General features: G+C 42.0%; 1 protein-coding gene across 6 annotated transcripts in view; it reads right to left on the reverse strand.

The window, feature by feature from the left end:
- The window catches only part of DIAPH2 (diaphanous related formin 2), a 199630-nt gene extending 188770 nt beyond the window's left edge, over positions 1 to 10860 (reverse strand). For 2 of the 6 annotated variants that reach the window (XM_051788472.1, XM_051788455.1), the window contains exon 1: positions 10677 to 10859. In XM_051788472.1, the coding sequence (XP_051644432.1) occupies positions 10677 to 10802 (126 nt within the window). In that variant the 5' untranslated portion in view covers positions 10803 to 10859. Of the gene's footprint in view, positions 1 to 10676 lie in introns of all 6 variants that reach the window. The other 4 variants (XM_051788466.1, XM_051788447.1, XM_051788477.1 and 1 more) reach the window with 3 other exon arrangements.
- Between the last annotated feature and the right edge of the window lie 2355 nt (positions 10861 to 13215).

Here is a 13215-nt window from a genome sequence, read left to right on the forward strand (position 1 = left end):
ATCTTTTCATTCAGACACATTGTGGAGTTGCTGAGACTAAGAGACAGCTGTTCCAAAGCTCCTGAGTTTGGTCAATTAAGAGTAGTGAGAATAGGCCTCCTCCTTTTATACCTCACTTCCTCAAGAGACACTTTTTTTACTGTGATAAGATTCACCTTCATTCTTACTCAAGTGCAATCTTAGTTTTTACCCTTTTAACTACAATTATACGCTTTCAATCTGGGATTAATCTTTTATTGGAACCTAAATTTTTTTTCCTTTCGAGAGAAGCAATGACCAGTTGACTTGAGAGTGAGAGAGATGGTTTGAAATCATTCTGATAAAATGAAGCACAAACTGCTTTGAGGAATTTCTTCACTTTAATACTTGTGCACAATATGTTTTTATTCCTGCTTTACTTGCTTCCCCTATGACAATGCAAGTATAACCTAATATCCCTGCCCAGGGACAGGCTCAGTTGCTGTACACTTTTCCTGCTGTTATTTGAGGAGATAGCTTTGGGAAGATTCTTAACTACATGCTGATAGTTCTGTAGAACACCTCTTGATCTTGTGGGTACAGTAAACACTGAAATAAGTGTCACATTTGAACTCTCCTCTGCTACCATTTGAGAAGTTAAAACTGGCAGAACATATCTGTTGGGAGAGACCTGATATACCTGAAGATAAAGCAGGACACCCACAGCAAGTTGCCACAGAGCTTCATTGGACACTGGGCAGTTCCTCGAAAATAGAGTATTTTACTTCTGATAGAGTTGGAGAAAGTGAGAACGTGTATTTGCTTTGTTTGGGTTGTTTTGCAAGTAGTAAGAAAACCCCCACAAAAATCCAACCAACCAAAACACAGCACACAAACAAACTGGCAGCAGAAGGGATGCAGGGAGCCAAAGGAGCTGGAATTACTTGTGAAGACTATTCATTTTGTCTGTACCCAGCAGACTTGGAACATGGTCACAGGGATCATGTCAACAACCTCTTAGAATAATATTGTCTGTCTTCCAAGACACAGACTTACAAGCAAAGAGCAAGTACTTTATCAGAGCAGTATTTAATCCCTACATTACAAAAAGTTGATGATAAAGTCACTTTTTTGTCCCTTAATAATAAGAGATGTGAAACTAAAACTTGGAAAAATGAGCAGTGCAGCTATCATAGTGGGAAACTTTGGCTTCTTCTCGAAGAAGAGAAACTAAAGATTAAATAATTTCCACAGGCATGGACCATAATGTAACTCAACAGTCAAAGAATACTGGGTTAAACTGAATTTATAGCTACTGTGTTACATACAAAGGCTTTTTGTTCCTTTCCTATTCTTTCCTGTTTATAACAGATTCCTGAAAAGATTATTTGTCCTTCAGAGAAGTAGGAAATGAAGCAGCAAGTGAATAGAGAGGAACTATATTGTACATAATACTGAGGAAGTCCATGGTATCATTTGACTTCAGTACAGGTGAGATTCCCTGTTAAGAAGTAAGATGAATTCGGGACGATTACAGAATCTTGTAATAGGTTATGGAGAATCTCTTATATTCTGCTAAAGGAGATAAGAAAAAAAAATGGTTTATCTTAAGTGTCATATGTGCTTTGATTACAGCAGAACACACACATGAATTTTATAAAGGTTTTCCCATAAATTCCCAAAACAATTGTTTTGAAATATCAAATGTTAACTGATGGGATTATTGCTTATCTTAGAAGTCATTCAGGAATTAGTGTTCTGTGATTCAAACTATAAACTAACCTTAATGGATTTAGGAAGCCCGTCCTATCCACCCAACCTTTGTCTGAAGTAAAATGTGAATGAATATTTGTAAGATATGAAAACTGCTTATCTGGTTTACAGGCAGAAATTTTACCAAAGCCTTCTCCTGTACTCTTTACCTTTCTAATTTGGTAATGTCTCCAGCAAGTTGAAGAATGAAAATAAAAATTCACTACTGTGAATTCATTACTATATGTAATTTTTATTTCAGTGTATACAAAATCAGATAGCAATGCTACTGTGCAGCTTACAAATAGGGACAGGCACAGACTGAGGGATCTCAGTTAATGTTCATGTGCCAGCTTTGGAATTGGGCCATCTAGCATAGGTTTACCCTCCGAATTTCAGGTTTTGCACTCAAGCATTTTCTTCTTAATTTACCCTTTAAATGTGGCTGGTACAATAAACGAAATGTATATGGTATTTGTGTACATGCTTAGCCTGGTATGCTGTCATCTTTTTTCTTCTTTATGTAAATATTTTCCTGTTCTAATGCAACTGGAACATGTAACCACTTCAACAACTAATAACTGTCAAGTTCTCATCTACTCATGCACTCACACAATTACAAATGCAAACACCCTGCACAATTCCATTATGAAACTGAAGTATTTCAGAAGTTACTTATATTTAATAGATATAAAAATAATTCACAGCAAGAGAAGGAACAAGAAGAACCAAAATGCAGATGGGAAAGTAGGATCTATACTGTATAAGAACTACCTACTTCTGTTATTCTGTTATTAGGAGTCTATAATGAATCTCATGTTGGCTTCACGTTTCTTCCTCACAAAGCCACACTCATTAAAAAACATAAGCCCACAGGTATCTTAAAGGTCATTACAACAACCATCATTTGCTCTTACCATAGTAAGAAATAATAATGAACTGCAGAACTAACATTTTTCCTGACCAAAGTACTTATTTTATCTTGTTCAACCATCCCTGAGACCCACACGAACTGATACAGAGTCACTGGTGAACGTGCAACCAACCAGTTGCAACAAAGAGGTGTCTGCAAGAACATTGAAGGTCTCTGGTTACTTCCTCTCTTCATGCCTAAACACACAGTTGGGTGCAGTTTTGTTGATGTGATTCCATCCAGGACAAAGTTTTTAATGTTTGACTCGCTAATCCCTGAGCTAAGAAAGAGGAGAGAACAGGCCTGGGCACCTCCAAGCCAACCTGCACCAAGCAGTGCTGCAGTTCCCTGGGCCTACAAACCTAAAACTACTGCTGCAGCTTTACTGCCTGCAGAGCTGCAGTCCCACAGCTCCAGGTGTTGGGATTCTACAGCACTATTCCCAGCTGACTGAAACTGCTTTATTTAGAAATTTGTCCTAAACTACAAGGTAGTGCTCAAAGTTTCACATTCCTCAAGCAAGTCCTCCTGTATTTATTCTCACATAAAAGGACAAACTAAATATTTTAATGGGGTCTTGCTATAAAAGGAAAACTTAATATCTCCACTATAAGCAGCAGAGAAGTAAGAGTATGTGTGATAATATCTATCTATCTGTCCACATACATAAATCACTGAAGAATAGAAGGCAGGATTCTTTCCAATTACATCTTTTTAATCAGTGTCTTTTATATGTTCAAAACAAGTTTAAATGCACTTAACTGTTATAAAGCAGAAACTGAAAATATTTTCAGTAACACCATGCAAAGAACACTGGCAGTCAGCAAACATGCACCACACATTCACCACACCTAATACTTTCTCCAATACCATCTTGTCTCCAATGCTTTACTCTGAGGATCACTTAAAGGGCCAAGAAGGGAACCTCACAAAAATGCTACCTGCCACATGCATCACCTTGAAATTCCTCTTCTCACAACTCTCCCCAGGAGACTGTTTTCTGTTTAACCATATCTATTAGAAACTGTTGAGAATATTTTTGTCTTATATAACAGAGAAGGTGTGGTGACATTACAGAATGCAGTACACCTTAAGGCCAAATATTACCACACCCAGCTGGACTGAAGACCTTCAGGAGCTGTATCAAACCATAAAATTCCTATGTGTGACCTGTTCCAGAATTGAACTTCCAAGGGATTTCTCAGTTTCTATAAATCAGATGAGTCCATGATTTGTATCACTATGTATGTTACAATATCATTTAATTGCCACAGCAGATCCTTTCACACCATGTCCAGCTAAACAGCTGTCATGAGAAGAAGGCTGAAAAGTAGACATAATTTCATAGTAGTGGTGGATGAACTTTAGACAAATCAATACAAAAGGAGGATTTTTAATGTGCCACAACTCTGGTCTTATTAGTTCTAGCAAGTAACCGAGGAAGAGCAAATAGTAGTGGTTTTGACTCGTTCATTTTCATGATCGTGTCTGTCCCACTGCTACACAAAACTTTTGTCAGTGGAGCACCAAGGAGGGTATGGAGAGTCCTTAAACCCACATTGCTCCATCAAAAAAGCCAATTCTTTAACTGTCACCCCTTTCTCCCATACAATTAATTAACAGTTAACAAGTGTAATATATGTGCCTTTCAGATTGTGTTAGTACTACTTTTGTCATGAAACATTTCATTTATCTACTTGTTAGGAAATTCCACTTGAAAGTGGGAATCCTTGAGGTGCTCACTCCACTAATACTGTAGCAAAAAAGTCACTTGATTCACAAGACCTGAAGTAAAAGATTGGTTTGATACAAAAATAATACACAAGTTTAAGACAAGTCAGCTTTGTCTACCTGGAACTTTATCAACTGTTACACAAATACTAAAGAAAGTCTTTCAACTGTTAATCTCCAAAAATTATCTGCTCTACCAACATAGCCCTTTCCAACAAAAAAATTATTTCCTCCAAAACAAAGTTACTAAATTATTAAAAAAACTCCAAAACCTGAATTGAAAGGAATTGTTGTAAGGAACTCTGTAAAAACATTCATTTTAGTAATTTTCTAACTTCTTGTGGTTTTAAGGTTGAACAAGTAAACTGATGAATAACCAACTGAAATTGCCAGTTGCTTCAGCAGCAACCACCACCGCTTGTTCTACCCTAAATTTGGACAGGGATGAAAAGAATTAGAGGGAAGTTATTAGCCATTATTGATTACCTCAAAGAACTGCAACTGATGCAGGAAATATGAAGTCTTGTAACCCACACAAAGTTTTTAAACCTTGCTTTTCCTTCTACCGTGTCATCAGGAATCCCAGTGCCATAGGCAAGCTTTACAGGCTATTTTGTGATACAAAAACAAAAGTTCATCCTCCAAAACTTGGATATTCAGCACCACACTGCTTAAATATCTCAGAAATCATCACTTCCATTTGATATGCACACTGTCAGTTCTCACAATTGCCTCTCAGCCTAGGTGGGATCTGCTTTGTTTGCAAAGCTTCCTGTATTGTACAGAAGAGCTCTACAGTTTTGTTTTACAAGTAGTAGTTCAGGAAGTTTAATTACCACAGGCAGATAGGCTTATCACTGTCTCTATCACCTTATTTAAACAGTGTCAATATCAATTCTCATTAAAATCTAAAGCATTCACCTAAATATCAGCACCAAGCATGCCCTACTCTACCATGTCAGAACACTTCTCAGCAAGAGTTTCCCAAGACACTAATTTATTTTTCAGTAATGTTTGCACCTTAACTAACTTCATTTGCTGAGATATCTTGACTTTGATATAATGAGACCAAGAGTCTTCTCAAACACAAGCATTTCAGTGCACTTTTTCTTCAAACATACACTTGAAGCAAGAATCCTCTGCAGGCATGTACTGATTTCACTCAGAGACACTGTGACCTCAAACATTATACATGTGACTTGTTTGCCAAAAATCTCTGCTCAACCTGACTCATAGGTCATATATGCAGTGTGAAGATATCTGAGTCATGTGTAAAAAGCACACAGCTTTCTTTGCAGGACCTGCAGCACCCAGTCTGACAGGGACTGATACACACAAATCACTCCTTAACTCCTGCACTCATATGGGTGGAGCAACACAGATAGAAAATCTCTTCTCAAGCTAAATTCTGTTTAGAAGCTAATTCATAAAAGCTTTTATTACAGTTTTTGACACCAGGTTATGGCACATTAGTCAGAATCTTCATAGCTTTTGATTAATCTCAAAGCTCACAGGGTTTAAAAGACTTCAGTATTAAGCACAAACAAGTTTTGCTTTTAAAACAAAATATGAGTTGCTCCTTGTTGGGTGAATCACCAAATCCACTTGCTCTGCAATTAAACAAGCTCTTTTTTCCCCCTAACAATTTGTTTTTCATGTTACACAACATCTTTCTCCTAATCTACTTTTAAAGACAGGATCACAATATCTCATAAAGAGAGCTCCCTTCAGATATTTAAGTTGTAGCTAAGTGGAGTATCTATCACTGAACAGATACCACATAGACCTGAAGGGAACTTGGGGGTAATGGAGCTTTAGCATGGCACTTGGTACTACATGTACTTCTGCTGATAATAAACTGACACAATATATTATTAACTTTAATTAAAATACACCACCAAAAACCATTGGCCATGTAATTTCTAGTTAGACAGTGTTCTAATGCTCCTGAAGCACCACAAATCCTGTTATAACACCTCTGTTCAAGTGCTGACTCAGAGAATCACAGATGTTTGAAAGGATCTCATTCTTTTCTCAGCATAGGCCAAAGTCCTGCCTAAAACACAGGGTCAACACTGAATTCAAACCAGCCTGCTAAAGACTTTCAGGACTTGCAAACCTCCAAGAACAGCAATTCCAACATCTCTGGCCAACAAATACATAACCATCCTTCAAATTATTTTTTCCCCCTTATACTTGGTTTCCTCTCCAGTGACCTCTCCTGCTCCTTTTTATCGTCTCTGTCTCCCATTCTCCCAGGAACTTCTGGAAAACTCTGACTTCAACTCCTCAACCAAAAAAACAATCAACTTGCCAAGCCCTTGGTCTTGGTGAGCTATGGCAGCTACGTCACATCAGAACTGATGCTTTCAAACACTTCCCGTTTCCCAGGTCCCCAACAGAATTAGTGAAACACCTGACAGTGAAACACTGAGGCAAGCAAACAACATCTAAGTTAAGCATTAACAAACACAGGAATCCCAGCAATCTCCCTGACAACCTTAATTTAGTCTGTTTCCCCTCACAGAACAAGCATACTTTTAAACAAGCAAAACAAGCATATTGCCAAACCCATGTAACTGCTCACTGCCACCTCATGCCAGCCTATTCCCAGGGCTGGCACGAGACCAGATGACTGTTTGCCAAAACAATTTACATATTTTCTGCCCATTTCATTGTAAACAAAGATAATGACAAAATAACCCAGGCTCTCATTCCCACCTCCAGACCTTGAGCCAGCTAAAAATGAGGGAAAAAAACAAAAACCCCACAACATTAGACAGAGATTAAACTTTGGTTAAAATACTCCAGTTTACACACTGCTAGGATAAAAACTGGAACTAAATTCTCATGGTGCAGTTCTGTCACAAATTTTATGAAACCTGAATACCTGTACAAGTTCAACAAATTGTATGAAACCTCAGTGTCCCTCCCGACATAAAGCAGCAAATAACTGAATTAGTAGTTCTGATTTAGCTCATCTTTAATTACTTGCATATGTGTATAACCATCAATTATCTTACAGAGAAATACGTGAAATTATTATTTTCTTCTCTAGCACAGATCTTCCCCTGTACTCAGTGCTGGTGAGGCCACACCTCGAGTGCTGTGTCCAGTTCTGGGGCCCTCAGTTCAGGAAGGACATTGAGGGGCTGAATCAGGTCCAGAGAAGAGGAATGAGGATGATGAAGGGACTTGAACACAAGTCCTGTGAGGAGAGGTTGACGGAGCTGAAGTTTTTCAGCCTGGAGAAGAGGAGGCTCAGGGGAGACCTCATCACTCTCTACAACTCCCTGAAAGGAGATTGTAGCCAGGTGGAGGTTGTTCTCTTCTCCCAGGCAATTATCAGTAAGACAAGAGGGCATGGTCTTAAGCTGTGCCAGGGGAGGTTTAGGTTAGATATTAGGAAGAAATTCTTTACAGAGAGGGCAATCAGGCATTGGAATGGGCTGCCCAGGGAAGTGGTGGATTCTCCATCCCTGGAGGTTTTTAAGATGAGACTGGATGTGGCACTTAGTGCCATGGTCTAGTAACCACGGTGGTAGTGGATCAAGGGTTGGACTTGATGATCTCAGAGGTCCCTTCCAACCCAGCTGATTCTAGGATTCTATGATCTTCTCTTGATAGCCCAGCCTTACTTCCTGTCAATCAGGAATAAATGCCATCGATCAGGCTTCAGTCCTTAAAAACACCCAACCAAACAAATCACTACATTTTTGCAGGCCAAGCACCACTGCCCACCTCTTAGTTTCTTATGAAGATCAGGGGAACACAAAAAACTTCCACCTTTCTAGTTTAGTTTCCCTTCCCTCAGCATAATGCCTTCAGCTTCCTAGCTCCCTGTCAACCAGAGCCATTTTTAGTCTATCATGTAAAAATCATTTCCCTAGACTTCTTCCCAATGCTTTACCTAATTTCAGCTCCTATGCCAGGAACCAAAAATATATGTATATGTACAGCTATATGTAGCTGCACACCCTCTCCCACCAAGCCCCTGTTCAGCACTCCCCTGGATGTGTGAAATAAGTTCTGGGAAGGAGACCTGCTCCTGTCAGCACACTTGGAGCTCCTTGAATTACACACAACACATGACAGAGTGCAGGTTGATTCATCTCTATAACTCTACTGAAACTTGATGAATTGTAAGTTACGAAGATGAACCAAGAAAATGTCCACACCCACCTCTGAGAACTTTGTATATGAAGCCAATAACACTCAGCACTTGCACAGTGTGGCTTCTCTACCAAAAGTCCCAAATACACCTTCTTATTTGCTCAGTGAAGAGAACAGAGATGAGGTACCAGTAAGGCTGCTCTCTGAGTACTTGAAGTTATCACCAGCCTCAGTAGAACCAATTCCTCATCCAAAATTAAAGCCAGCAAAATATGGTAAGATTATTCTCCTATATAGTCTATGAAGCCTTTCCCTGACTACAGTCCTATTCTTCCCTTGCAAACCCATGGCAATAATTGCTATATCTGGCTGTCCACTCACACCTGCTCCATTTAAAACACGCTCCATCCCACCCCTTCCCTTCCTCAGGAGTGAATGACTCTTCACATCAGCTTCATGCCCCATTTGTGCACATCTTGTCCAGAGTGACAAAAATCTACTTTCCCATTCAACCCACTCACTCATTTATCTCATCAGAGGCCAGTCACTTATCTCAGGGCTAAACTATCTTTCAGAATGATCTGATTTAAGCAACATATCACTGCTCTGATCCATGGGCTGCTGGACTGCAATAATCTACCCCCTCAAGAAACAAAATCATATACTGCGAATGAAGTCAAATATTAACATAATGTTCCTTTTTCCCCTAAGTGTAATAATAAAAGTCTACTATAATGACTCTAGAATAACTGAACAGAGCATGCAATGGAAATACTTGCCCTGTTCAGTCCAATTTTGAGCTCATTTTACCTCGATTTTTCAAATCATATAATTTTTTCAGAACAGAGTGTTCTCTTCTGCTACAGCAAAATTCAAATTCATGTCCACAGCTTCCAAAAGAAACACTTTCCTGTGCGATTTTTAAATCAGTTCCCTGCAGGAACCTTCAAGAAGCCTTCTTAGCTGCTCTAGCCAGGAACTAGTAAAGGTTTGTTTATATGAATAGAAACAAAAATGAATGTTTATATGAAATTGACTTACGTTTACCCTATGCAAGGAAACACGAGTTTGTTTCCAATAACACCGTGGAACAAAACAAGACACCACATTAAGGTATCTTATGCCAAAATATTTATTGTCACTTTCAATCGAAGCCCACTTCAATTGGAGTTCCTCTGAAACGATTGTAACTTTCAGTAACTTTTCTATGCCTCATTCGTTACAAATTTAACAACTTTCCCACACAGTTTCTAACTTCGTTTTCAGCGGCAAAAAATATCCCACACCGCAGTTGCCAGGCTGATCAGCGCAAAGCTCTACACTCGACGGAAGGAACACAAGATGAGAGCACTTTGATACTTAAGTTTTACCAGTAGCTGTAAAAACGCTTGCAACAGATTAAATAAAGTTTGTAACTAGTACTCTAGTCAGGACAAAGGGGAAGCAAAGTTTTAAGTGTCTGCTACACTGTTGCAATTGGAAACGTAATAGAGAACTGAGCTAAAATGGGCTGGTTCGGTGTTAGAAGAAGTAACAGAAGTAAACAATCGAAGGTAACACTTTCACATTAACTATCTTTGCTGCTGGGGAATTTATAAAGCGTGATATAATCCACTGCTGTTGGCTTTGAAATCTACCTGTGCTTAAACTTATTGTGTCTGTAGGTAAAAATATCTTCTTAAAAATTAAAAAGCATAGGCATAACCCACAAACTCTACAGTCCTAAAGAGGGTTTGTGCTCCAACCTGCGTAAGATCTTCCCAAAAATAGGCTGGGAAACACACGAATCCTTACATTACGCTCGCGTTAGCCGATAAGTTCCACTGGGAAGCACGTGGTTGGCATCCCGATCAGAAGCGTTCTGGATTGTTCACACAGAGCCAACCCCACCCTGTGATCTTTCACTGGGGCAGAGCAGAGGTTACGCCGGGCAGCGCAGGGCTGTCGCCCGTCTCCGCCATCGCCGGGAACACGGGAATTCCCGGCTCCAGCCGCCGCCCCTCCCGGGGGCTGTCACCTGCCTCCACAAAGAGCCCCCCCGAACGCCCGCGGAACATCGGCGGGGTTTCGGTCAGAGCGGGCACCTCCATCCCTCCGCGCGCCCCGCATTCCCCACGGGGAAGCACCGCGGCGGCACCGAGCGGTGTCCGAGCCTCCTCCTCCTCCCCGCGCCCGGGCCGTTCCCCGCCGGTCTCCCGGCCGCGCTCACCAGCTTGGGCTTGTTCCGGCTCTCCTCTTCCGCGGCGCGCCCGCCCCGCTTCGGGTTCATCCTGCCGGAGCCCAGCGGCTCCTCGCCGCCACCGCCGCCCGCGCCCGGAGCCGCCTGCCCGTCCATGGTGCCGCCGCTCCGCTCCGCCGCTGCCCCCGGGCCGCGCTCTCACGGCCCCATGTCCCCCCCGCCCGCTCCGCTCCCCCGCCCGGGGCGGCTCCCGGCGCCTCCCCCGGACCCGCCGCCCGGGCGCTGTGACGCGCACGCGCGAGGGGCCGCCCGGCGCCACCGCGCGTGAGCGGGCGCGTGCGCGGTGCGGAGCAACTGGGAGGGCGGGGGGGGGGGAGTGAGGAGGGGCAGGAAATGGCGGAGGCTCCGCGGGGCGGGGGGGTCCCACCTAAATACCACCCCCGGGAAGGCGGAGCGAGAGGGAGAGCTGGGCAGGGCCTGGGGCGGCGTGTGGGTGGGTTTGTCATGGAATGATAGAGTGGGTTTGAGTAGGATAATTGGAACCTTGCAGATCGTCTCGTTTCACTCCGCTGCCGCGGGCAGGGACACCTTGCGCTAGGCGAGGTTGCTCCAACCTGGTCTTGGACACTTCAGGGACGGGGCAGCCACAGCTTCTCTGGGCAACCTGTGCCAGGGCCTCACCACTCTCACAGGGAAGAATTTTTTGCTAATATCCAAACCACTGTCAGTTTGAAGCCATTCCACTTGTGCTGCCACTCCAGGCCCTTGTAAATAGTCTCTGTCCACCTTTCTTGTCAGCTCCTTCAGGTACTGGAAGGCCACAATTCAGTCAGCCTGTGGAAGCCTTCTCCTCTCCAGGATGAAAAATCCCAACTCTCCCAGCCTTTCCTCCCAGCAGAGCTGCTCCAGCTCTCTGATCACCGTGGTGCCTCCTCTGGACTCGCTCCAGCAGCTCCATGTCCTCCCTGTGCTGGGACCCTGGAGCTGGAGGCAGCTCTGCAGGTGGGGTCTCACCTGGGCAGAATTCCCCCCCTCTCCTGCTGCCCAGGCTGTGGGATCAGCCCAGACAGGGGGTTTCAGGGCTGGGACATGTCCAGCCTCTTACTCACCAGCACCCCCAAGTCCTTCTGGGCAGGGCTGCTTCCAGCCTGTTCCTTCCCAGGGCTCCTCCCAGCCTCACCTAGACCAGGTTCTCAGGGCCCCATCCAGCCTAGCCTTGGTTAGATAACATGGTATTTTAACTAAATTTCTACTATTGTTACCACAAAAAAAAAAAAAAAAAAAAAAAGTTAGTTATTTTTTCCTCTCAAAATTGAGAACTCCAGTCCCTGATGTCTGAGTCATGTACATGTGCTCATGGTTCACAACAATGAAAAATTGCTTAAACTGTTTCTGTGGATTCCAGAATCCCTTTGGCTGAGTCTCACTAGGTAAACTGAAGGTCTATCAGGATGGCCTATGTCAGAGCAGGAAGTGGAAACATGGATCACAAGTCTGGTTATTCAAGGCATCATGTTGACAGATGTCCTCATGTTAATATAATTGTCATTTTTAAAAGCAAAATACACAAATTTTGTTGGTATAACTGAATCTGTGCTTGCTAAATTATACTGAGAAAACAGTAAACAGAAACAGAAAACTGGAAACGGTCATGGTTTGTTTTTTCAGTGGGACAAGGGCAATCCACAGCTTGAGAGTTCACATTTAGATACAAATGTATTAGTTGATTGCCCTCTAGAAGAGGGTCCTGACTCAGCACTGCTTCCACAGTGGGCTTGTTCTGTTAAAAAGGCAAGTGAGACCAGCACAATGAATTTTCAAATCTCTGTGTAATACACATGAAGTTAAATAAGGCCTGGGATTCAAGTAGCTTTCTGCATTTCTTGGGACTGTCTGAGGCTTACCTGAGTACTGGATGAAATATTTCTCTTTTAAATCCAGCAATGAAAACCAGCTGATAAAATCTGACAATACCAGCTTTCAAATAAAATGACAGCTCTTAAACTTGCAGAGGTCTTAAAATCAAAGTACAGTTTTCACAGCAGAAGTTAGTAGGTTATAAAATAGGCCAACCCTGCCTGACTGTTCTGTTCTAAACTTTCCTTTGGGATGCACTTCTTGTTTTTAGTACTAGTTTTCATTTGTTTCATTTTGTTGACTTTAACCGTAAATATTTGGGCATAGTTTATGATACCATCATAGCCATATACAACTTGGAATTATGAAATTAATTAATTAATCACAAAATTGATCACTTGTTTGCAGTGTCAGTCAATGTAACGTTATTTTCAACTGCATCCATTTGTAATTTACAGGGCATCATTCTGCAGCAACAGTTTAGCAATGGCTTCCCAGTTTCAATAAAAAAGAAATGCTCAAATCTGTTTTTTTCCCTTCTCTTTAGTCAGCCTTAGTGAACATCTTGGAGTTTTTTTCTGTGCTGCCCCTATCTGTCTGTATGAAGCAACATCTATAACTGGAGCACAAACCTCAGTCATTCCAGAGTCAGAGAAAATAGAGAATAATTTCCAATTGCCTGACGTCTCTGTGCACAAATGTGAGAGTTTTT

This window comes from Manacus candei, unplaced genomic scaffold (assembly GCF_025592945.1).
Source record: "Manacus candei isolate 608988 ecotype Guabito, Panama unplaced genomic scaffold, ASM2559294v1 h1tg000003l, whole genome shotgun sequence".
In the NCBI taxonomy this organism is placed as follows: domain Eukaryota; kingdom Metazoa; phylum Chordata; class Aves; order Passeriformes; family Pipridae; genus Manacus; species Manacus candei.